Source organism: Melospiza melodia, chromosome 30 (genome assembly GCF_035770615.1).
Source record: "Melospiza melodia melodia isolate bMelMel2 chromosome 30, bMelMel2.pri, whole genome shotgun sequence".
NCBI lineage: Eukaryota > Metazoa > Chordata > Aves > Passeriformes > Passerellidae > Melospiza > Melospiza melodia.
Window position 1 is genome coordinate 33,253 of NC_086223.1, and position 21,713 is coordinate 54,965.

At 52.3% G+C, this 21,713-nt stretch overlaps 1 protein-coding gene across 1 annotated transcript; it reads left to right on the forward strand.

Annotated features, from left to right (window-relative positions):
- The first annotated feature begins 386 nt into the window (after window positions 1-386).
- Window positions 387-21,600, forward strand: PIP4K2B (phosphatidylinositol-5-phosphate 4-kinase type 2 beta). The gene is made up of 10 exons (XM_063178937.1): window positions 387-576; window positions 8,084-8,181; window positions 9,360-9,456; window positions 11,862-12,014; window positions 12,814-12,960; window positions 13,354-13,392; window positions 14,529-14,642; window positions 15,418-15,676; window positions 16,128-16,231; window positions 17,030-21,600. The coding sequence occupies exons 1-10, from the start codon at window positions 397-399 to the stop codon at window positions 17,108-17,110; spliced, it is 1,272 nt and encodes a 423-aa protein (XP_063035007.1). The 5' UTR covers window positions 387-396; the 3' UTR covers window positions 17,111-21,600.
- The last annotated feature ends 113 nt before the right edge of the window (window positions 21,601-21,713 follow it).

The following is a 21,713-nucleotide window of genomic DNA, read 5'->3' on the forward strand; positions in this document are numbered from 1 at the left end:
GCTATCCCTCTCCGTTGTTCCCTCTCATAGCCCAGTGCGTGCCGCGTCTCTCCCCGCTCCTGCCGCAGCCCAAGCCGAGGCTCTCCCGCCGCCAGCGCCCGCCGTTCCCCCGGCTCGGGCGGGACATGGCACCTTCCGCTCCCCACCCCCTCAGCCCGCCGCCATCTTGGCGCCTCCTCGGCGCGAGGCCGGAGCGAACCAGAGCGGGGGGGGGGGGGGGGGGGGGCAAGGACCAAACCACCGTGGCAGCGGCGGGGGGGGCGGGGGCAGAGCCGGCGAGGGGAAAGCTTAAGGGGCCGGGCGGTACCACTGCGGGAGGGGGGGCGAGCCGGGCCGGGCGGAACCATGTGGAGGCGCTGGTAGGGGGGCGCGGGGAGGGGGTCGGTCGGGTCCGCCATGGCCGCGAACTGCGCGGGGGCCGCGGGGACGGCGGCGGGAGCCGTCGCCGCCGTGGGCTCGGCCCTGAGCGCCAGCAAGACTAAGACCAAGAAGAAACACTTCGTGTGCCAGAAGGTGAAGCTGTTCCGGGCCTCGGAGCCGCTGCTCAGCGTCCTTATGTGGGGGGCGAACCACACGGTGAGAGCGGGCGGCGCGGCCCCCCAGCCCACCCCAAACCCCCGCCCCGCAGAGCACCCCGGGAGCGGGGCCTCGCTCCCTCATCCCCCTTAGCAATGCTCGACTCCCTCAGATCCGACCCTTCCCCGCTCCCCCTCGGTCTGGGCCTTTTCCCTCTCAACCCCGCTGAATCCCAGCCTGCCTTCCCTTTGCATCCCAGCCCTGATCCAGCCCTCCTTGGGCTCTGTGGTCCCTTTTTGCTGGTTCTGTGTCTCCAGGCGGTTTGGGGATCCCCAGGTCGGGGTGTCCCTGCCAGGCACGTCCCTGTGTCCCCACCCCGACACCTTCTCCACACCCATTTTCCCGGACTGGGCAGGGGGACTGATACCTTTTTGTGTGATATTGCTGTGGCACAGTCTCCCCTCTGGCACTGGGGTGGACGCGAATTTGGCACCCACAGCCCTGTCCCCCTGCTCCAACCCCCGGGTGTCCACCAGGACTGTCCCTATGGCTGTCCCAGTGAGGGATTCCCCTGTGTCACAGCCCAGAGGACATTGGACAATGTGTCTCCCATCTCCATCCCCCAAAATGAGGGGTTTGGCCCCTTTGATTGTAGGACTCGGGCCATGCGTGTCCTCTTGGCCTCAGTTCCTCTGGGACCTAGTTGTGAGAGGATCCCTTGGGAATGTCTGTGATGGCTCAGTTCTGATCCACCTCCTTTGGGAATTCCTAAGACCATCCCTGTCTTTTCTCTGGAAACTTCTCCCGGGTTTATGATGGCAGGCACGAGGATTGATCTTCGGATGTGGCTGCTGGGTGCCGTTCTTGGACAAAGAAGCCAGAAGCCTCATCCCTTCCTCAATTAATCCACTTTTAGGGCTCAGACACACCTATTTCTCCAGTGGATTAGTGAATGTTTCCTAGAGAGTGAAAGGATTCAGGCTCATTTTTTTTTCCCCAAAACAAATAACACATCAAGAATAAAAAAAAAAAAAAAATCCTCCTGGCCTGCCTGGCTGGAGTGAAAACTTGCAAATGTGGTTCAGCACCGTGCTGGCTTTGAGGCAAAGGATGTTCCAAGTGCTCCCAGCCTTGCCCAGGAAGCAGGATAATGACTTTAATCGGCCTTTGATCAGTGGTGCCATTAGCAGCCCTGAAGAAATGGAAATTGTGGGATTTTTCCGAGTTTAATTTGTGGCCTCATTGTGACGGTTTACTTGCTGGTAATTGGCCTTTTGGGGGGGGGCTGGGGGTGTGTTTTTCTTTGTTGTAGCTGTCTGGGCAGTAGGAGCCTGGCAGGAATTTGAGGCCCCGGATAAGGACAGAGTAACTTTGGGAGCATTTGGCTGTGAGATATTTGGGCAAAGGGAGGAAGGCAAGCTGACACTAAGCTGGTAATGAGATTATATCGGATGTGTATTAGGAAGAAATTGCTGCCAGGAAGGAGCTGAGGGGCTGGGAAGGGGGGTGAGAAAAGTTCAGCTGTGACCTCCTGACTTTTGGGAAGGCGTTTAGGATTTCCCAGTAAATCCCTCCACCTCTCTGCCACATTGGGGTGAGAGTTTGGTGGCAGCTGTGGATGGGAGATGATTCCAGTGCCTTGCTTAGGTGGGAATTGGAATTAGGTGCCTCCAGCTAAGGGGTTTGGAATACCTTTAAGCTTTGCTGGAAATCCTTGAATTTGTTTAATATTTGGCTGCTTTGGACAAGGAGGGGTGGGTGAGTGAGGAGACTGTAGGCTGTGTCCGTGGAGTTCTGCCCTGGGATCCTTGCAGTGGGAGGAGGGGAAAACAGTTCTCAGCACAAGCCCGGGGCTGTGCCAGGAGGATCCTGTCAGAATTGTTTGGATATGGGGTGAACTTTTTCACGGAGAAATCAAACAAACAACCGTTTTGTGCAATGTGCTGCAGAAATCCCCATGGGCCCTTCTCCCAGTCTGGAACAGCCTTAAAGAGGCTGCTGAGCACAGGCAGGGCTGGCTCTGGAGAGGATCCAGGAGTACCCCGAGAGCAGGAGCTGCCTTCTGGAATACCACTTTGGAGCGTTTCAGTAACTGGGTCCTGGTGGTCCCAGCCAGGGGTGGGATTTGGATTGGGGTGGGGCTGCTGTGAGCAGGGCCAGACAGGGGTAGTATGATGCAAACAATTTGAATTTTGGACCAGAAAACCACGGAGGGGAGGGGAGAACTTGTGTAATAGTGGAGCCACCATGGCTCAGCCTCGATTTCTGAGTTTTCTGTTAGACCCTTAATCCAGCAGATGTAGGGATGGTTCCTGGGGAAGCTTCTCCTGCTGTTGTCATGGCACTGGGAGAGGAGCTGCAGCTCCTGGGGGTAGGGTCTGTGTGTGGTGCTCCAGGTGTGTTTTCCATGCCCTGGATGGATCCATGTGCACAGGATGGGAAAGTTGGGACGGTTCTGGAAGGGAGCAGCCACCTCCCAGCCAGAGAGATGAACAGAGTGTTGTGTGATGCTCTGGGAACCATGGAAACAGTTGTAAGGTGCTGCTGATGAAAGGCTGTGGGATCCCAGGGAGGAAATTGAGGATCTGTGTCTGTAGGGATGGAAGGCTCTGGGATCCCAAAGAGGTATTTGGGATCTGTGTCTGTAGGGCTGCCAGTTCCTAACCTGGAAAAGATTCCAGTGGCTCTGGCAGGGGAAAGGCACAAACGTCCCGTTCTTGTGGGAACGGGGAGATCTGTTGGCTGCATGGATCTTGCTCGAGGCAGCTCCAGAGGCTCTAGTTCCTGGCTGGAGCAGCAGCCATCTCCCAGGCCCTCAGGAGCACTGCCAGCAGGAGCAGAGCTCGTTAGTATTCCAGGGAAACAGCAGTGCTGGGAGTGGAGCATGGCGCTCCCTGCTTTGCAGCCTTGCCTTCCGTGCTGCCAGAGCAGCATCTGCCACATATCAAACACTCAGATCCCAGAAATTGCTCCTGGCATGGTGGGAACAGCCTGGATCTCTCCCTTCCCAGCCTAGCTCTAATTGACCTCTGGAAAGAGCAGCATATGGCCAGGGCTGTGCCAGCCCCTGGAATGACCGAGGGCCTGGCTGCCAACTGCTCATTCAGGAGCCCTTTCCTGTTCAAATCCCCATTGCAGGAGCCCTTTTCCTTTTTGGGGGACAAAGGAGGATTTTCCTGGGTTGTTCAGTGAGGAGAACAGGGCTCATTTCTGCTGACTGCCATGACCATGGGTTGGTTGTTGAATTTTCCCATTTCTCAGCTTTTTTGGACCGAGGGATGCATCAGCTCTGCTCACCTGTGAGAGAACTGGGAGCATGGATAACATGCTCCCACAACAGGGAGAACAGTGACCCTGAGGCTGACAGGACTGGGGACAGGAGAGTGGCACTGCCTGGTCCCTGTTATGCAGCCCGGAATCCTTTCCAGCAGCTTTCCGAGTACTTTTTTTTTCAGGAATACATGGGTTTGCTCTCACCAGGGGATGCTTTTTTTTTTCCATCTTAAAGCATCCTGGTGTCCCCAGAGGAATTATTGACTGCAAGATTCACTCTTCCCTCACTTTGCACAGGGGGTTGTTAGCATGGATACTGATTAATCATGCTCTAATTCATGGAAAACAGGTTTTTTTTGCTCTGTGCTAAGCAGCAGTGAAGTTTTGCCACAGCTGTGGGTTTGTCTCCATGCTAAAGTGATTTTCCCATGTGTCTTTCACCTCCTTCCACAGTGCATAATAAAGTTTAACTAATACTTACCGAGATGCCTAATAGGAAAGCTTTGAGGGGAACAAAGTATCTTTATTTTCCTGAACAAATTCCTGTTGCTGAGAATCCCTGAGAGTGGGCTCACACACTCCATCAGCTGCATCTTGTTAGTAAACAAATCGCATTTTCCCATCAATTTACTAATGCTAATTGCCACTTTGAGGCTACAGTCAGGTTTTGAAACAAAATTATGCCTGGCCCATTCCTCCCAACAGCTGTCCCTGAATGACACAGAATATTGATGTGGCTTTTATTGGGAAAGGAATAGGCTTTGGTGGTGAAGAGAAATCTTCAGCCTAGAATCCTGAGTGGTGCTGCTGGGCCACAAAGTGAAGTGGGTTTAAGAGCAGATCAGGACCACAGATCAGATTCTGTCCACACTTTGGGGACCTGTGATGTGGTAGAGGTGTGGCACAGCCTGCTGCTCCTGCGCCTTGCAGTGTCTGTGATGCCCAATACAGCCTGTCAGGGTCCATATATGTTTGTGGTGCTGCTGCATCTCTGCCCTCTGTCCCTGTCTCCTCCAGAACCACACCCAGCATCTCCCTGGTACCCACAGCCCCAGAGATCCTGCTCCAGGCAGAGTTCCTCCTCTTTTTGGGCACAGATCCCTGGGAATGTGCTCCCCAGGAGCTCAGCACCTCCCTGCCATGCACCTTGCTGTGACCTTGCCTCCTGGAGCATAAATACCCCGGGACACACACTCACACACACTCTGCTATATATAATTTGCTGCTCCACGCCTCTCTCTGGGGAGAAGGTGAGAGAGCAAACATGTGCCTGGTGTTTGTCACGTTGCTCCCTCCAGGAGGCTGCTCAGATTCCCCCAGGATGAGCCTGAGGAGAGGATCCCTCTGGAGAGGTGATAGGTGCTGCTGGCCAGGCTTTCCTTTGGGAAGGACCCCTGGTGTTTCAGGATTTGGCTGGATAATCCTTGGGAAGGGGGCTGGATGCTGAGGCTTGTGCTGTGAGAAGGGAGGGGTTGGGATATCCCTTTCCCGAGGTGTGTGGGGGCTTTTTGTTCCTCTCTCTTGGGAAAGTGTCAGGCATGGGTGTTGCTGTGGGAGCACACAGTGCTGAAACAACAAAAAATTTAAATTTAAAAAACCTGATGGAGCAACAAAACTAAACTAAATAAATCTGTGTTTTCTTCCAGACTGGTGCCAGGAGCAGAGGCCCAGTGACCACTGGCCCAGAGCTAACATGGGGGAGGGTAGGTGGGGAGTGCTGGGTCTAAAAATGAGCAGTCCAGCCCTTCATCCACATCTTGGTGCCCAGCACACCCCCCCTTCCTTTTCCCTGTCTCCTCCAAAGCCGGATCCCAAAGCATCCAGCCAGCTCTGCTGGAAAGGGGGAAAGGCTTCCACAGGGAGGATTTTTTGGGCTCTTTTATCTTGTGAGGAGTGATAGCGCTTCTGAAACGATTCAGAGCTATCCTGGTGCACCATTTCTGCCACTCAGGAGCCTCGCAACAGGTCCCACACTCGCTTTGAGGTTTGTGCCGTTGCAGAAACGAGGGCACCCAGCGAGGCCTCAGGACATTTGTGTCGGAATTGCTGCCAGCGAGGAGGCAGCCTCCGAATCGCTGTTCCCTCTCAGCCGTCAGCACCCTTCCTCCGCTTGGCAAGGAGCTGATAATGGCTTGTTTGTGCCTTCCCCACGGCGGGAAGAGGGCTGGGAGCAGGCTGGGATGGGAGCAGGCGTGTGGCAGGAGCTGTCAGGCTTCCCCTCCTGGCAGACAGCAATAATTAGTGGCTGGAGGCAGCACCTCTGTCTCAGTGCAGAATGAGCTGTTTTCTCCTCTCCCCGAGGGGAAATCTCTGCGTGGGACTCTGATGCAGCTCCCTGCAGTGGCTGCGAGCTGGGAGATCCCTTCCTCACCTGGAGTCTGTTCCCTTTTCCCTCCCCTCTGGCTCAGGGGTTGGCTCCGTGCAGGATTGAGCCAAACCCGGGGAGGCGTCGGGCTCTCCCTGCTCGGGGATGCTGCCGGTGGGGGATATGTGCCGTTATTTATTCATTCGTTCGTCTGTGCATCCTTTTCCATACATCCCACAGGGTTTGTGGCAGCGCTGTGATGCCTTGGGCTGGATACCTAGAACAGAGGCTAGACAGAGTTGGAGAATAAAGTAGGTATTTATTAAAGGCTTTTACAGATATACCTTGGGCAGTGCAGAGGCTACACCTGAGATGGATGACAGTCAGGAGTTTTTCGGGATATCAGGGGTTAATTGTCCAATTACAGCTTCAGGTAATGAAGTCACAGTTTGCTCTCCCCCTCTCCCATTAATTCCTGTTCATACTTTTCAGGCCTGAGGCTGTGATGGTGGCTTTGGTTCTCAGGCCTGGAAGGATTGTTTTATCTGATCAAACTGTGATGAGAGCTTACACTCTGTATGGAGTTCAGAATCATACCCCAATCTAGCACAGGATCTGAAAAATATAAAAGCTAAACCTTAAGGCATCAGCTGTGTGCTACAGAGCAGGGCTTTGCAGAGCAGGGCTCTGCAGAGCTGCAGCTCCGCTCCCTCCAGGAGCCGCGACCGCTTTGCTTCCCGCTTCTGTCTGTTGCGTGGGATGGCTGGCTCTGAAAATAGCCACCTTCCCTCCTGTCACTGGGATGTGTCTTTCTTCCCAGTCTGACGTGTGTTAAATCTGGTCTGGATTTTCGTGGTAACGATGGAGAAAGGGTGGGATAAATATGGGCTGCATGGAATTGGCTCATGGCACGTCCCCAGGGCTGAACCCTGTGGAGCCCAGCAGGGATGTGGCAGCACTTTGGGCAGTGCTGTGTGTCCTGCTGCACGCAGGGAGCAGGGAATCCCAGAGCTGGATCCTTTTCCTGAGCCTGGCCCCTGCTCCCAGCCAGCAGGGAAGTTTTCCAGCAGCTTTCCCAGTGTGCTGGGAGTCACTTGACCTGCTGGAGGTTTTGGTGCTGGGAACAGCCCCCAGAGCTGACTGGGAGCCAACCCCCGCTGGTGCCAGCGTTGTCCGCCTCCCTCTCCTGCACTACCTGCTTGGCACAGCAGTCATGGGAACAGAGCTGGAATGAAATTGTTTCCTGAATCCAGGCTGTTAACAGGAGTTCAATGAGATGGGGCTGTGGGGAGTCCCTGGGGGAGGTGGCACTAGGCCATCTTCAGAAAAGGCAGCTCAGAAACTTCTTGATTCTGGCATAGTCTTCTCAGTGACTGGAGCAGGGCAGCCAGACACAGTCCAGAGGTGGATCTTTATTATTATTATGTTGTTATTATTATTATTATTAATGCTGGCACTGGGCCCACCTGTACAATAGTAGCTGAGCATTCATTCTTCTGCTACCCCGTGTTCCTGTGGCTGCCCCACATGACTAAGGAGCAAAAACAATCTAGTGAGTGACTCATCCCTCCAGAGAGGGTGGGATGGGAGCAACAGGAGACAGCCAGCATGGAAACAGCATCCACGGGGAGCTGTGCAGGGCTGCAGCAAAGGCTTTGGTCATCCTGGTTTGTAGCAGGAATAATTAAAATTGGAACATTTTCTCAGTGAGGTGGTTAGAACATGAAATATGCTGGTTCTTAGCCTATGGGTTTGTCTGGGTTCTCAGCTGTGTCTTGGATGGTCAGTGGAGGGGGAAAGGTTGTCTCAGGAGGATTGACCATGTTGTGGAACAAGGTGCTGCTGTGGCTTGTCACCACAGTGTTCCCCAGCTGTTTCTGTCTGATGGGTCACGGTGCCCCAAACCCATCCCCTGAGGTGTTGGACATCCCTGCAGGTCCCCAGGGCAGTGGGACGTGGGTTTGAGTCTCCCTTTCCTCTCTCTTGCAGATCAATGAGCTCAGCAATGTTCCCGTCCCCGTCATGCTAATGCCCGATGACTTTAAAGCCTACAGTAAGATTAAGGTGGACAATCATCTATTCAACAAGTAAGTAGGAGCTTCCCAACCTCTCTGTGGTCAGAGCTCTGTGCTGTGAGGCAAACTGGCCTCGGGGAGGCCTTCTGGGTTGTTCCCAGCTCTACGGCCAGGAGGATCCATGCCCTGTACCCTGCCCAGACCCTGGACAGGCCATGGTGTGGTCAGTCTGTCACTGAGATACTCTGTGGTGGTTGGTTTGCATCCTTTGAGGGATTAAACTGTTCACAGGAGGCAGCTCTGTAGATGTGCTGTGCTCATGGAGTCTCTCTGGAGTTGCCCCTGTCTCCTTTTCCCAAAAAATCCATTTTTGGAAGCTTTTTTGAAGTCGTGGTTGTGGCTGGTGCTCAGAGCTGTGTTCTCTCTCCATCCCTGCTCTGCAGGGCTGCAGTGTTCCCTGATTAATCCTTCGTTTTCCCCAAGCTTCACAGGGATCAGCTTTGCAGAGTGGGAGGTGATTGGGAAGTTTGTCTCTCCTGGCACGTCCAACATGCAGGATCTGCTGTCTCCCTTCTCCTCCAGAGAAGATCTGAGCTCCCCACCTGTCACTGCCTGGGTTTCTCATTGAGAAGGAGCTGCCAAATTCTCCCACTGTGTCCAAGCAGGACCAAACTCTGCTTCTCTCCCTGTGCAGGTTCAGGGCTGTGGGAGGAGCAGATGCAGCTCCCTCAGTGACAGGGAATGCTGTCATTGTCCCCTGTCCTGTGCCTGGGGGCAGCAGAGCCAGGCTGGAGCTGATCCCCCCTCTCCTGGGTGCTGCGGCTGAGCTGCTCTCTGGGGCCTTGACCCTTCTGGTGCTGTGGTGGGAGCTGAAGCCAGAGCCCAGCCCCTCTGCTCCTGCAGCTCTGCCTAGTGTGCCGGGACAGTGTGTGCGGGGACAGCTCTGTGACAGTGGTGACAGCATGTACAGGGACAGCTGTGTGCCAGTGTGCCAAAGCCACCGAGGAGGGCACAAGCAGGATGGCTCCCTCAGAGTTGCCTGTGGCAGGGTTGCCCTGGCAGCCACACGAGCTCCACGCTCCCTGTTAGCCAGGATCTTGCAGAGTTCCCTGTGAGAGATGGGTTTTGTGGACATCCAAAGCAAGGAGCTGCCCTGCCGAGGGCAAGGCTGGGGTGTCCTGGGGGGCTGGCAGGGAGGGGGAGCCAGCATGGCATTGGGTGGCACTGCTGACATCTCTGCCCTGCCCTAGGGAGAACCTGCCCAGCCGCTTCAAATTCAAGGAGTATTGTCCCCTGGTGTTCCGGAACCTCCGGGAGAGATTTGGGATCGATGACCAGGACTACCAGGTACCCTATCTTCTCTTCTAGGACAGAGCAGCCATCCTGGCAGAGAAACCATGCTGCATATGTTGCTGCCAGCAGCTTTTCTGGGTTTATAATTGGTGTTTGAGTGGTTCCACCAGAACCACAGCAGTGCAGTGCATCTTGCTGTGCCAAGCAAGGGCAGTAGGAGGAGATGGTGATCCCTGCTCCCAAGGCATGAAATGGGGGCACAGGTGGCTGTGGACCAGCAGGAGGTGGAGAATAACAATGATCCAGCCTGGAATATCTGCAAGGAAAATGAGTGTAGTGTTTGTACAGATTCAGATGAATCTGCTGCTCTCAATCAAGTGTGTGTTGTTGAATTGGGTGTATCAAGGTGGCTCGTGCTTTGGGATCCATCCCCTAATGCTAGAGGGGCTGATTTTCTTGGGGAGGAGTCTGCTGTTAACACTGCTGGGCTCAGCTCTGAGGACTCTGGGGATGTCACAACTCTGGCTTGCTGCAGCAGGGCCGCCCTTCCTCAGCCAGCTCTGAGCCCTGAGCACAAGGAGCTGAGCAGAGGCAGCTCAGGGCTGGGAGATCACCCAGAGCAGGGCCAGGGGGGCAGTGGTGGCCACGTAGCCCTGAGCAGGCTGGGTGTCAGGGAGCTGGAGTGTCCCCAGCAAGTGGTGACAGAGCGGGAACAGTGCCAGGGGCATCCCCTGGAACACTCTGACTGCAGAGGCACGTGGGGGAGTGCTGCAGCCTCCCTGTTCCCTCCACGTGCTCCCTGCCTGGTGGAGAGAGCAGCTGGAGCAGGGCTGGTCCCACACTGCCTCCCCCTGTGCCCGTGTCACAGCCCTTTGTGATGACACCCTTCCCAGGTGTGACCCACACTCTCTGTAGTTCATCATTTACACTCCCCCTCTTGTTCTGAGGAATTGCTTCCCCCATCTCTGGGCTGCTTTGGCTTTTTTAAAAGTGTTTTCTGTTCAGCTGGAACAGAAAATGTTAATTGAGCTAAATTCAGGTGGGTAAAGTGTGATGGTTTGAGTGGGAACAGAGCCAGGAGGCTGAACTTAACACCCCAACCGTGGGAAAAGTGGGAGTGACAGGAAGGGAGCTGAGGGCTGTGAGTTTGGTAATGCTCTGTGTGGTCACGATTTCTGCTTCCCAGCTCCAGAAGAAAACCTCTGTGGTTTTGATGTGAGGGCTGATTAAACTGCCTGGCACAGACCCCTTTGCAAATGTCAGCAAGCAGCAAAGGGGATTTTTCTGTTTGCCTTTATTTTCCTGATGCTCTCTAAAGCTGTTGGCAGCAGCAGAGTTTTTCCCCTGCTTCATTAAAGTTTTACAAGCTTTAAATGCTTCATTCTGAAAGGAAACCTCTAGGCTCACTTGCAGCATGACGTGGTAAGTCTCTCTCTCAGAGCAGGCTCTGCTGCAGGCTCCCTCTGCTGCCAGAGCTGAGCAAGGGGGACACAGCAGTGCCACTGCCACCTAAAAAAACTAAATAATCCAGCCTGAAACACAATGTCCAGCGCAGAAATGGTGGAAAACTTAAGGACCAGTGTTGGTGCTGCTGTGTTTCATAGCCCTCCCCAACAGGAAATGCTGGTGAGAGGTTGCTGGTTGATAAAATGACTTGTGGGCAGGTGGAGAGGACAGACAGGGGACAGGTGACAGCTTGAGGTGTGAGCAGCAGTGACTGGGGCTGAGGGAGAAGCTCGCAGCAGGCCCTGCTACCTGGGGAGAGGCATTAGAACAAAGAGCTGGTGTTGTGGCTCAGTGAATTGATCCCTGCTCTGCTGTTTTCCTGGGATTTTCCAGCCCTGCTGCACTGTCTGGTTGCTATGGGTGGAGACAGGGATCTAAAGGCAGATGCTGCTGGTTGTCAGAAGAACAACCAAGCTATTTATACTCATCTTGTAGGTCCAGGAGTAAGAATAGCAGAGCCTGAGGGTGGCTTTTGGTGCAGGATGACCTGTGAAGAATCCCCAAACACTGAGGTTTTGGCCTGACTAAGCTGCTTTTTGAGGGGAATTTCAGTTTGTTTTGGTCTGGTTTTCCTTAAGCCTTAGGAATATCCTGACTGTTCTTAAATCCCTGAGAGGAAATGCTGAGAGCTTTTGGCCTATGTATCCTACACCTGTAAAAAACCTTCTGTAAAAAACACCTTCCAAAAACACACCCCAGGTGTTGGAGTAAAACCTGCCAGCAAATCAGAGGGCCATCTGGAAGCCCTAAAAATACGTCCAGACTTTTAAACAATTGGATTTTACCCTCAGCAGCACCAAATCTGGAGTTCACAGCCAGAGTGGGTGGTTGAGCTGGTCCTGTGGGGCTGGCCCTGCTTCCCAGAGCTGCTCAGGGGTTCCTGTGGGGCTGACCCTGCTGCTGAGGGAGGTGACAGCTCCTGGCACCATCCCCACACCATGTCTGTCCCCCAGAACTCGGTGACACGCAGCGCTCCAGTGAACAGCGACAGCCAGGGCCGCTGTGGCGCGCGCTTCCTCACCACCTACGACAGGAGGTTCGTCATCAAGGCCGTGTCCAGCGAGGACGTGGCAGAGATGCACAACATCCTCAAGAAGTACCACCAGGTACGGTGAGTCTGGAGACCCCCGTGCGCACCTGGGGATCTGCTGGGGGTCCGAAGCTTGGATTCACAGCTGGCAGAGCTTGAACGCAGGTTTTGTGGGAAAAATGGTCTTTAGGGTCTGAGGGACAAAAATCTGAGGGACGAATGTCTGAGGGACAACCCAGCAGCTGTTTGTGGTGCTGAGCCCCTTCCCAGCTCATCCTGGCCCTTGTGTCAATAAATTATGGATCCCTGGTAGATCAGAGCTGCAAACAGGCTCCTCATTTGTTGCCGCAGACCTTCCAGAGGGGCTGGAGGGAAGTGGGGTCACAGTGGGACAGCTGGAAATGTCCTGGTCCAGGTGCTGGTTTCCAGCCCATCTGCTCTGCAGGGATTCTGAGCAGGGGGTGTTTAACAGGCCCTGAGTTCCAGGGACAGCGAGGTAACCACGAGAAGTGAAGCTGGGCAGTGCCAGTGCACACCTGCCTGTCACAGCAGGCTGGACACACACAGGGTCACAGGATCCCAGGATTGGAAGGAGCCTTGGAGATCTCCCAGCTCCATACACAGAGTTACAGAATCCCAGGATTGAGAAATGCCTTAGAGATGTCCCAGCTCCCTGCCATGGGCAGGCTGGCACTCCCTGGACCAGCTTGCTCAGGGAATGGGATGTCTCACTCCTTTCCTGGAGACCCCAGGAGCTGTTCCAATCCTCCTTTCCTTTCCTGTGGGTGCCTTGGCTGCAGCACCTCAGCGAGTTTGTGTCCTGTCAGAGCTGGGCTTTGTGTGACAGAGCTCTGTCCTTCCCTGCTGTCCCCCAGTTCATTGTGGAGTGCCATGGGAACACACTGCTGCCCCAGTTCCTGGGCATGTACCGGCTCACCGTGGACGGCGTGGAGACCTACATGGTGGTCACCAGAAACGTCTTCAGCCACAGGCTGACTGTGCACAGGAAGTACGACCTGAAGGTGAGGCCCTGGGGGACTGGGGTGAGGCCTTATCCAGCCTGACCTACAGCAGAGGCCAGGCAGAGTTACAGAATGGAGAAGGAATTCTTTTGTCTCCCTGCTCTGTGAAGAGAGCTTACCATCCCATAATATGGAGCACAGACCCACACACTAAAGCATAACAAAATCTGAAAAATATAAAAACTAAAACCTGAGGTATCAGAACTCTGGGGGCTGGACTTGGAACCCCCCTTGTCAGGGTTCCGGGCTTTGGGGACTGCTCAGGGGATCAGGTCTAAGGGGGCTGTGCATGGTGGTTCAATGTTGGTCCATTGGCAGTGTGACCCAGAGTGCAGTAATGATATTTTCTTTTTTTTTTTTTTTTTTTTTTTTTTTTTTTTTTTTCTTTATTAGGGTTCAACAGTATCCAGGGAAGCAAGTGATAAAGAGAAGGTATGGAGGCATCCCTGGCCAGCCTTTCGTTTCTCCTGGTGCTTGGAAGCAGACAGATCCAACTGAGTTCCCTTTTCCATTTCCTTTTCCTGGGGTATTGAGCACGGGAGGTTCCTCAGGCCCTGAGTTCCCCCTGTCTCTGTCCCCCCTTTCAGGCTGGGAGGGAGCTGGCTCTGCCTGCCCTACTGTGTTCTGGTGGCACTACCAGGGCTGGGGGACAGTCCCAGCAGAACCAAACCCCACCTGAGGGCAGTGCTGTCCCTGAGGAAGGGTTTCCTCACAGCACCCTAGCTACCAACCCCAGGCAGGTCAGGGGTAGATCTTCCACCAGAAGATTTATAAATTAGATCCTTGGCACATTCCTAAAACTGGCTTGCGTGGGGGAATTTAGGGCTAAGCTTCCTTCCCCTGCAGGACTTCTATGCTGCTGCCTTGTAATCCCTGTGGAAATCCCAGCAGTGCCCCGTGCTGGTCCATGTTCTGCACGTAGGATTTTCAGGGTTGGAGTCTGCTCCAGCCTGCCCTAAAAGATGCCAGCCAGCAGCCAAGGAACTCCCATTTGCCCTAAATCCCCTGATAACTCCTTGGCCCATGCAGTTGGGTGGTTCATGTGAGCTCACAGAGCCACGCTACCCTCCTGTGTCACTAAAGAATTGAAACCCTGAGGCTCTAAGTTCTCCCACATGCCCAGAATCCTCAGGGCCTGCTGCAGGAAGATCCTTCAAAAAACCATGGCTTGAATGCTTTCCTCAGATCTTTAGGAAGAGAAGATTTGTTTGTTTTTGTTTTTTTCCCCCAAGCCTTCACCCCTTTCCCCCTGCAGTCAGAAACCAAGAAAATTAATTTATTTCATGAATTTCATTTCAATTCTGGGAGCTGCTTGGAGCATCCCTGGCCCAGCTATGCAGTTTTTGAAGCTGATTTGCTCCACGTCTCCCTTGAGCTTCCCTGTAGGACCAGCTGAGCCCACAGATTCCCTGACACTTCCTGTGCTCTGCCTGATGCCCTTTCCATCCTCAGTGGACTTGGGGCACCCTAAAAGCCCAGAGTGAGCAAGGGCTTTTGCAGCCACACCTATGTGCCAGCCCTCCCCTGGCAGCGGGCTGGGGAATTTCACCTCAGGCTTTTTGTTGCAGGCCAAGGACCTCCCGACCTTCAAGGACAACGACTTCTTGAATGAGGGTCAGAAGCTGCATGTTGGAGAAGACAGTAAAAAGAACTTCCTTGAGAAGCTGAAGCGGGATGTGGAGGTAATTTCCTGGGGGACAGCTCTGCTCTGTCTCCCCTCACTGCCTCCCCTCACTCCCTGAGCTACAGAAAAGTCTATCTAGCAAGATGTTAGGAAGTTCTAAGTTTAATAATGGAGCTCTGTGCATTGTGTTTGAAGGCTTACAAGCAGGTATTGTATTCAAAATAAGCAGGCATTATTTAACCAAAGGTATGTGTGCTTATAGTGGTTGGATAGAACTACTGTCAATGTGCTTTTGCTTTGTGTGATTGGTCAAAAAACTTTTAAAGTAAGTTGTTACATTGAGTTCTTCATCTACTACCAAAAATGTGAGCTGCTGGCATCTTCCCATTGTCATAACCATGTAATGAGACTGATGCTGGAAAATACAACAGCTTGAGAGATGTTCCACAGCAGTTCCACCCCATTTGTGATTTGTACAGACCCCCAGCCAACAGTACACAACAACAAGTGGAACAAGTGAAGATAAGAGTTATTTACCATTCTTTTCTCTAATCTTCTCACAGCCTTTCCCCAGAAAGGCCTGGGAAAGTTGTCTGCTGCTCCCTGTGGCCAGAGAGCTGCTGCCACGTGTATCCTCACTGCTGGTTCAGGGCTGCAGAGTGACTCCTCCTGCACCAGCCTTGTCCTGCTGAGGGCAGGGGGCCTGTGCAGACTCCTCTGGTGTCTCAGGAGAGTTTAGCTCTCAATGCCAGCCCTAGGGAGGCACTGCAGGGTAGGGCTGAGCCTCCCCCACCCCGTGTGGGTGCCAGCTCTCACTGCTGCCTCTCTCCCAGTTTTTAGCCCAGCTGAAGATCATGGATTACAGCCTGCTGGTGGGCATCCACGATGTGGACCGGGCCGAACAGGAGGAGATGGAGGTGGAGGAGCGGGCAGAGGATGAGGAGTGTGAGAATGATGGGCTGGGGGGGAACCCCATCTCCTCCTATGGGACCCCCCCCGACAGCCCCGGCAACCTCCTCAACTACCCCCGGTTCTTCGGGCCCGGGGAGTTCGACCCCTCCGTGGATGTGTATGCCATGAAGAGCCACGACAGTGAGTGTGGGGAGCTGGGGAGGGCAAGGAAGATGTGATGGAGCTGTGGAGGGTAGAGGGGATGTGAGTGAACTGTGGAGGAAGGATGGAGGGCAGGGAAAGGGGAGGTGTCCCAGGCTAAGTGAGGTGGTTCAGTACTGGCAGCCAGGGTGACACCCCTGAGGCCATTCCTGTGTCGTGGCAGCCACGCTGAGCTTTCCAGCTGGCCTTGGGAAAAGCCCAGCCTAGCAGGACAAGGAATCAGCTCATTGCTGAGGTTGGAAAAGACCTTTAAGGTGGAGTCCAGGAGACAGGAGGACTGTCCCTGCTTTGCTGGACAGTCCCTTGTGTTGGCTGGAAGGGGGTGTTTTTGGAGGAGGAGGATGAAGCTGGGTGTGCCCAGGGGGTTTTTTTTGAGGGGGTTGGTGCAGTTGGCTGTTCCCAGGGGACTGAGCCCCTGCTGTGCCCCCAGGTGCCCCCAGGAAGGAGGTTTATTTCATGGCCATCATCGACATCCTCACACCCTACGACACCAAGAAGAAAGCTGCACACGCTGCCAAGACAGTGAAACATGGGGTGAGCCTGGCCCAGGGGGGCTCTTGGATCTGGGGCTTCTGCTCTGCAGCATCTCCTGGGGTGGAAGGTGTCCCCAGCACTGATCTTCCTGCCAGGGTGGGAATTCTCCAGCCCCGGGGTTAGCACTGCCCTCCATATCACCTCAGGGTTAGGTTTTCCCTCTGCTTGATTGGGGTAATTTGTATTTTCATCCCAATTTGAGAGGTGCTGGAGGGATGGACTGCATGAAGGGTGACACCCCTGGGTCACCTCTGTGTCCTGGCAGTCCCCCTGGGCTCGCAGCAGGGCTTGGGAAAGCCCAGCCTAGCAGGACATGGAATCAGGGCGTTGCTGAGGTTGGAATTATCTTTAAGAAGGAGTCCAGCCCAGCCAGCACCCTGGGGAGTTTGTGTGGAATGCTGGAATGTGCTGGCGTGGAGGGGACCCATCACAGACTCCAAATCCCACCCTGGCAGCCCTGAGGCCAGACCATTCCCTGGGGAGCTGTTCCAGTGCTCAGACCCCCTCTGTCTGAAAAACCTTTTTCCTGAAATCTTTCCTCACCCTCCCTGACTCAACTCTGGGAGCTCTCATGCTCCTAAACCTGTGAGCCATGAAGGTTCACAGTGCCCTGACTGGACACGCAGCTGGAGCCGAAGTAATTTTCCTTGGAGATCTCTCCAGACCTGCTGGGTTTTCCCTTAGCCATGGGTCCTCCCCAACAGAGGGGCTGTGCAGCTGCCCCCTCCCTGCCCCTCTGACCCTTTCTTGACCCCTCCTTGACCCCCCGCTACCCTCTGACCCGCTGTCTCTCTGCAGGCCGGGGCAGAGATCTCCACGGTGAATCCGGAGCAGTACTCAAAGCGCTTCAACGAGTTCATCTCCAGCATCCTGACATAGGGGCACATCCTGCTGCAGGGCTGCAGGCAGGCCTGGGGGCTGCTCCTGCAGCCTGAGACAGCACAGACACTGCAGCAGCACCGGGGCACACCTGTGGCACCGTGTGGGGCACGTGTGGCACCGTGTGACAAAACCCATCCTCATCCTCGCTGCGCCCGCTGCACCTCTGGGTTTGGCGTTCCAGAAGTGCCCAGATCTCAGATTTGAGGGCTTTTCCAAACAAGCCAAGTGCATTGTTCCAGCACTGCTCTTTCTGCCCAGTGACGTTTTTTCCTCTCTGCTGAGGGGCTGGGACACGTGTGGCACTGTCCCCAAGGGGTCACATTCAGCAGTGCCTGACTCACAAACCACTCCTTGTTTTTTGTGTTGTTGTTGTTGTTGTTTTATTGGACTGGCTTGGCCAGAAAAAGAAAAAAAAAAAAAAAAACCTTTATTTCCCTCTCGGTAGGAATTGGAAGGAAAATAGCTCACCATTTCAAGGATGGAAAATATAACTGATAAAAAGGAGGAGTCGCTGAACTTTAGGTAAATTCAGACTGGGACACTTTCTATTTTTTTGGTTAATTTAAGTAACGAAAAAGAAAAGGAAAAAAAAAACCACTTTTTTGTAACTGCACTTGATTTACAAGAAAGGTGAGGGAAATGAACATCTACCAAAGATGATGTCTGAAAAAAAAAAAAAGGTATAACTCAAAAACAAGCAGAGAACTGAGAGAGGCATTGACCAACCTCAGCTCATTATGTGCTCGGACCTGGGGTGATTTTAATTGGCCAGCTCTGAAGATTTTCTTAAAAGAAGAGGAAAAACAAATATTTTAAAAAAGGCATTTTTGTACCTGTAGATCCAGGCTAAGATTTTGGGCCACTTCCTCAGCCAGGAATGGCTCTGAGGTCACCATCACAATCCTGCCAGTGTTAATTAGCTAACTAATTATTCAGTCTTCCTTCCCCACCTCACCTGCAACAGGTACTTGAATCTGTGTCCTGACAGAGGTTGCTGGGTTGGTTTTTTTGTGTTTTATTTTTAAAAAATGTGACTTGCACAGAAGGAATTGGCCTGGCTGCCAGGGGGGAGTGCTGGAGGCTGGGCTCATCCTGCTCCCAACCCCCTGAGTGACCCTCCAGGAGTGGAAATGGTTGAACTCTCACACCAGATTTCTTTTCCAGCCCCCCCCTGAAGGATTTTGGGACTGATTGGAGTGACTGAAATCATCCTGTTTTGTCTACTTTAACCTTTTCACAGCCAAGCTCGGCAGCCTCGCTGTGGGTTTCGTTAGCTCTGCTGCACAACAAAACTTTTGGTTCTTTGTTTTGGGATTTGTTGTTTGGATTTTTAATTTCCTTTCTCTTTTTAAGCAGGATTTAGAGTCTTGAACAAACCTCTTTGCAGTTGAAACATGTTGCTTAATCTGCCTTGGAACTGTTTTTCACACACGCCTTTGTTTGGGGAATAAGCTGTTGGGAGTGTCTGTCCTGTGCTGTAACAGTTCTTGCTGTGCGGAATTTTGGTCCTTTTTGAGACATAACTGGTGCTCATCACACCCTGGTAATTCCCCTAAATTAACCCTGCCTCTGGCTGGATTCTGAATGTGGGGTTTGGGGGAATTTTTTGGTTTTTATTTCCTCATCACCCCCTCCCCATTTCCCCCCCTGATGTGAATCCCCCCACAGGCCTTGGGAGGGGCTGAAATTGAAGCCCCTGAGGGTGCACTGTAAATAGAATTTTGGAGAAATGAAAAATTAGGGGTCCTGATGGGATTTGAGGATTTTTGGTCCTTCCCTTTGGCGTGGCACAAATTTCTGCTGCCCCTTTGGTGTGGGAGGCTGGAGGGGTTTTAAGCTGTGGAGCTGGAAAAGCCACGACCCAAATGCAGCTAAAAAATACTTTAAAAGAAAAAAAAAAGGGAGGACTTGGAGGGCATCATCAGCTTCATTTTGTGGGCATTATGTTGGTTGCTTCTCTCTTAATAAGCACTTAAGTTTACTGCTAATTAGGAATTAAACACCAATCACTTTTTATTCCTGACAGTTAAAAAAAAAAAAATCTGCATTGAATCTGCAACTTTGACCTGGTAAGTTTGCCCTTCTCCTTTTGGGGAGAGTATCTTGAAATCATCTATTAAAAAAAAAAAAAAAACAAATGTAAATAAATAAAGAGGAGAAAAAGGGGAGAGGAAGAGAGCAGGAGGTGGGTGAACACCACAACAGAGCAAACCCAGAGAAAGGGGAGTGAAGATGGCAAAAAAATCTCCTTTAGTGAATTCCAGAATAATGAATCCAATCAAAAACCAGGGAATTCCTGCAGAAATCCTTACAGAGTTCTGAGAAAAATTGAGAGCGGGAAATAATTTCTTACTTCAAACTCCTGCTGGGATTAAATTTGGCTGTTCCAGGTGAATCTGGGGGTGTCCCACAAAGATTCTGCCCCTTCTGTCCAGTTGCCATATTGTGTATTAAAGTGATTAAATGCAATTTTCTCACCTAATGACGTATTACCCAGGTATGTAACTTCGTTTAACAGAAGCATTTTTGTATATTGTTTACATGTGCAGAAGTAGCATTACCTTAAAAATGCTAAATTTTGTTTCTAGACAGTATTTTTTACTACCAGAACAAGAAGTGAAGCTGCAAATATTTTGATTTGTTTTTAAAAGGGACTTTTTCTTTCTGTTTGTTTTGGGGTTTTTTTTCTTTGCTTTGTTTTGTTTTGTTGGGTTTTTCTTTTTCTTTTAAATCTTTTTAGGTCACTTTTTTAACTCAAGTATTTAAAAAACAAAAAAAAAAAAGGAAAATCCAGCACTTTCAGTTCTGGTTTTACAACTGCTTGTGCTAGTTTGTTGTCTGTTTTTGGTGTGGATTTAATTCTAGTTTTTGCTGAATGTAGATGTCCCTGTCCTTAGCATGAACCCTGCAGAACACATTTAACTGACAGGATTTGCAGCAGAATTCAGGGTTTTTTTGGCCAAAATAAAGCAAAATTTGGTTGAGTGGAACTCCAAATAATCAGTGAGCAGCATCTCCCCCTCTGCAGTGCCTGAGGCAGGAGGAGCTGCAGGATCCACATTCCTAAGGGATTTAAAACCCCCGAAATATGCTTTGAGTTGGGAATTCCCATCTTCCCTGCTGAGACAGCCCTGAAATCAGAGTGGGAGAGGGGAGGCAGAGCCAGCTGTGCTCCAGGAGTGCAATAAATGCACTGCAGAGCTGCTGGGCTGGGAACTGGGGGTTCCAGGGGCTCCCCAGGGCTGGGATTTGGGGAACAGCCCCAGGAGCTGTGGGAGCCTTCCCTTGGTCCCTCCTCATCCCTGCCTGGCCCGGGCTCCATCCTGAGCCACAATCATGGAATTAATTGGGAATTTACCCCATGGGGATGGAGTTCATCCTGTGGGGATAAAATTTACCCCACTGGCGACAGAAGTCATCCCATGGGGACCAAATTCACCATGTGGGGATGGAATTCACCATGTGGGGATGGAATTGATCCTGTGGGGACAGAATTCATCCTATGGAGGTGGAATTCATCCTGCTGGGATGGAATTTATCCCACAGGCATGGAATTCACCCCACTGGGGACAGAGTTCAGCCCATGGGGCAGCAGGAGGAGGCCATACTCAGACAGTCCCAGCTTGGAATCTGGATCAGCACAATCAGCAAGGAAATCGGAACCACTCTGAGTCTTATTTCCTTTTGTTGGTTTTTTTTGGGGTTTTTTGAGTTTTTTGTTTGCTTGGGTGGTTTTTTGTTTATTTGGTTTTGTTACTGGTATTTTGGGAGGAAATCCCTGCTTTCCCAGCCAGGGCAGGCTCAGGGAGGTGAGGAGGTTGTGGTGGTGGATATTCCCAATCCATGACTACTATGCAGTCCTTTCCCAGGCCTCCCTTCCAGCTGCACCTGGAATTTCACCCCCAGCTGAAGAATTTCCCCCCAAAACCAGGGGAGTGTCCCCAGCATGGCCACAGCCCCAAATTCCCAAATGTCCCCTTCCTGCAGAGCCACTCCCAGTGTCCCCCTCAGCCCCCACCCCTTGGTCCTGGCTCTGTGGTATGGATCCCATGGATAACTGGGATGGCAGAGCTCTGGACACATCATTTTTAGTGGAAACCACTCAAAATTTCTGCTGCTCTGGGGCTGCCTAAGCAGCTGAATGGGAGTGGAGAGAGCAGATTCCACACACAGGTCATGAGGGTGGGCAGGGCTAATCAGTGCAACTGAATTGAAAAGAAAAAAATGTGAATAAATTAAGTTTAATCTAAAAACTAAACAAAATAAAAACCTAAAAAAAACTAAAAAAAATATTTAAAAGTAAAAAAAAGAACATTTTAGGTTTTTTCACTGCTGTTTTTTAAATAGGAATTTGAAGTCCTCTGTGCTTGTCTGTTTGCTAGGAGCAGTTTGAGACACTGTTACTGTTTTGAAATGCATGCATGTTACAAGATGAGTCTCCAACCAGAGAAAAAAAAAGAAATTAAAACTTTGTGTACATCTGGGTCCTCTGGGTCCTCCCTGCTGTGCTCTTTGAGGGGTCACCCTCAGCTGCTCCTCCAGCATGGGGAGGCCTGGGGGGAGGCAGGATGGGGGAAAACTGGGAGAGGGGCTGGGTTTG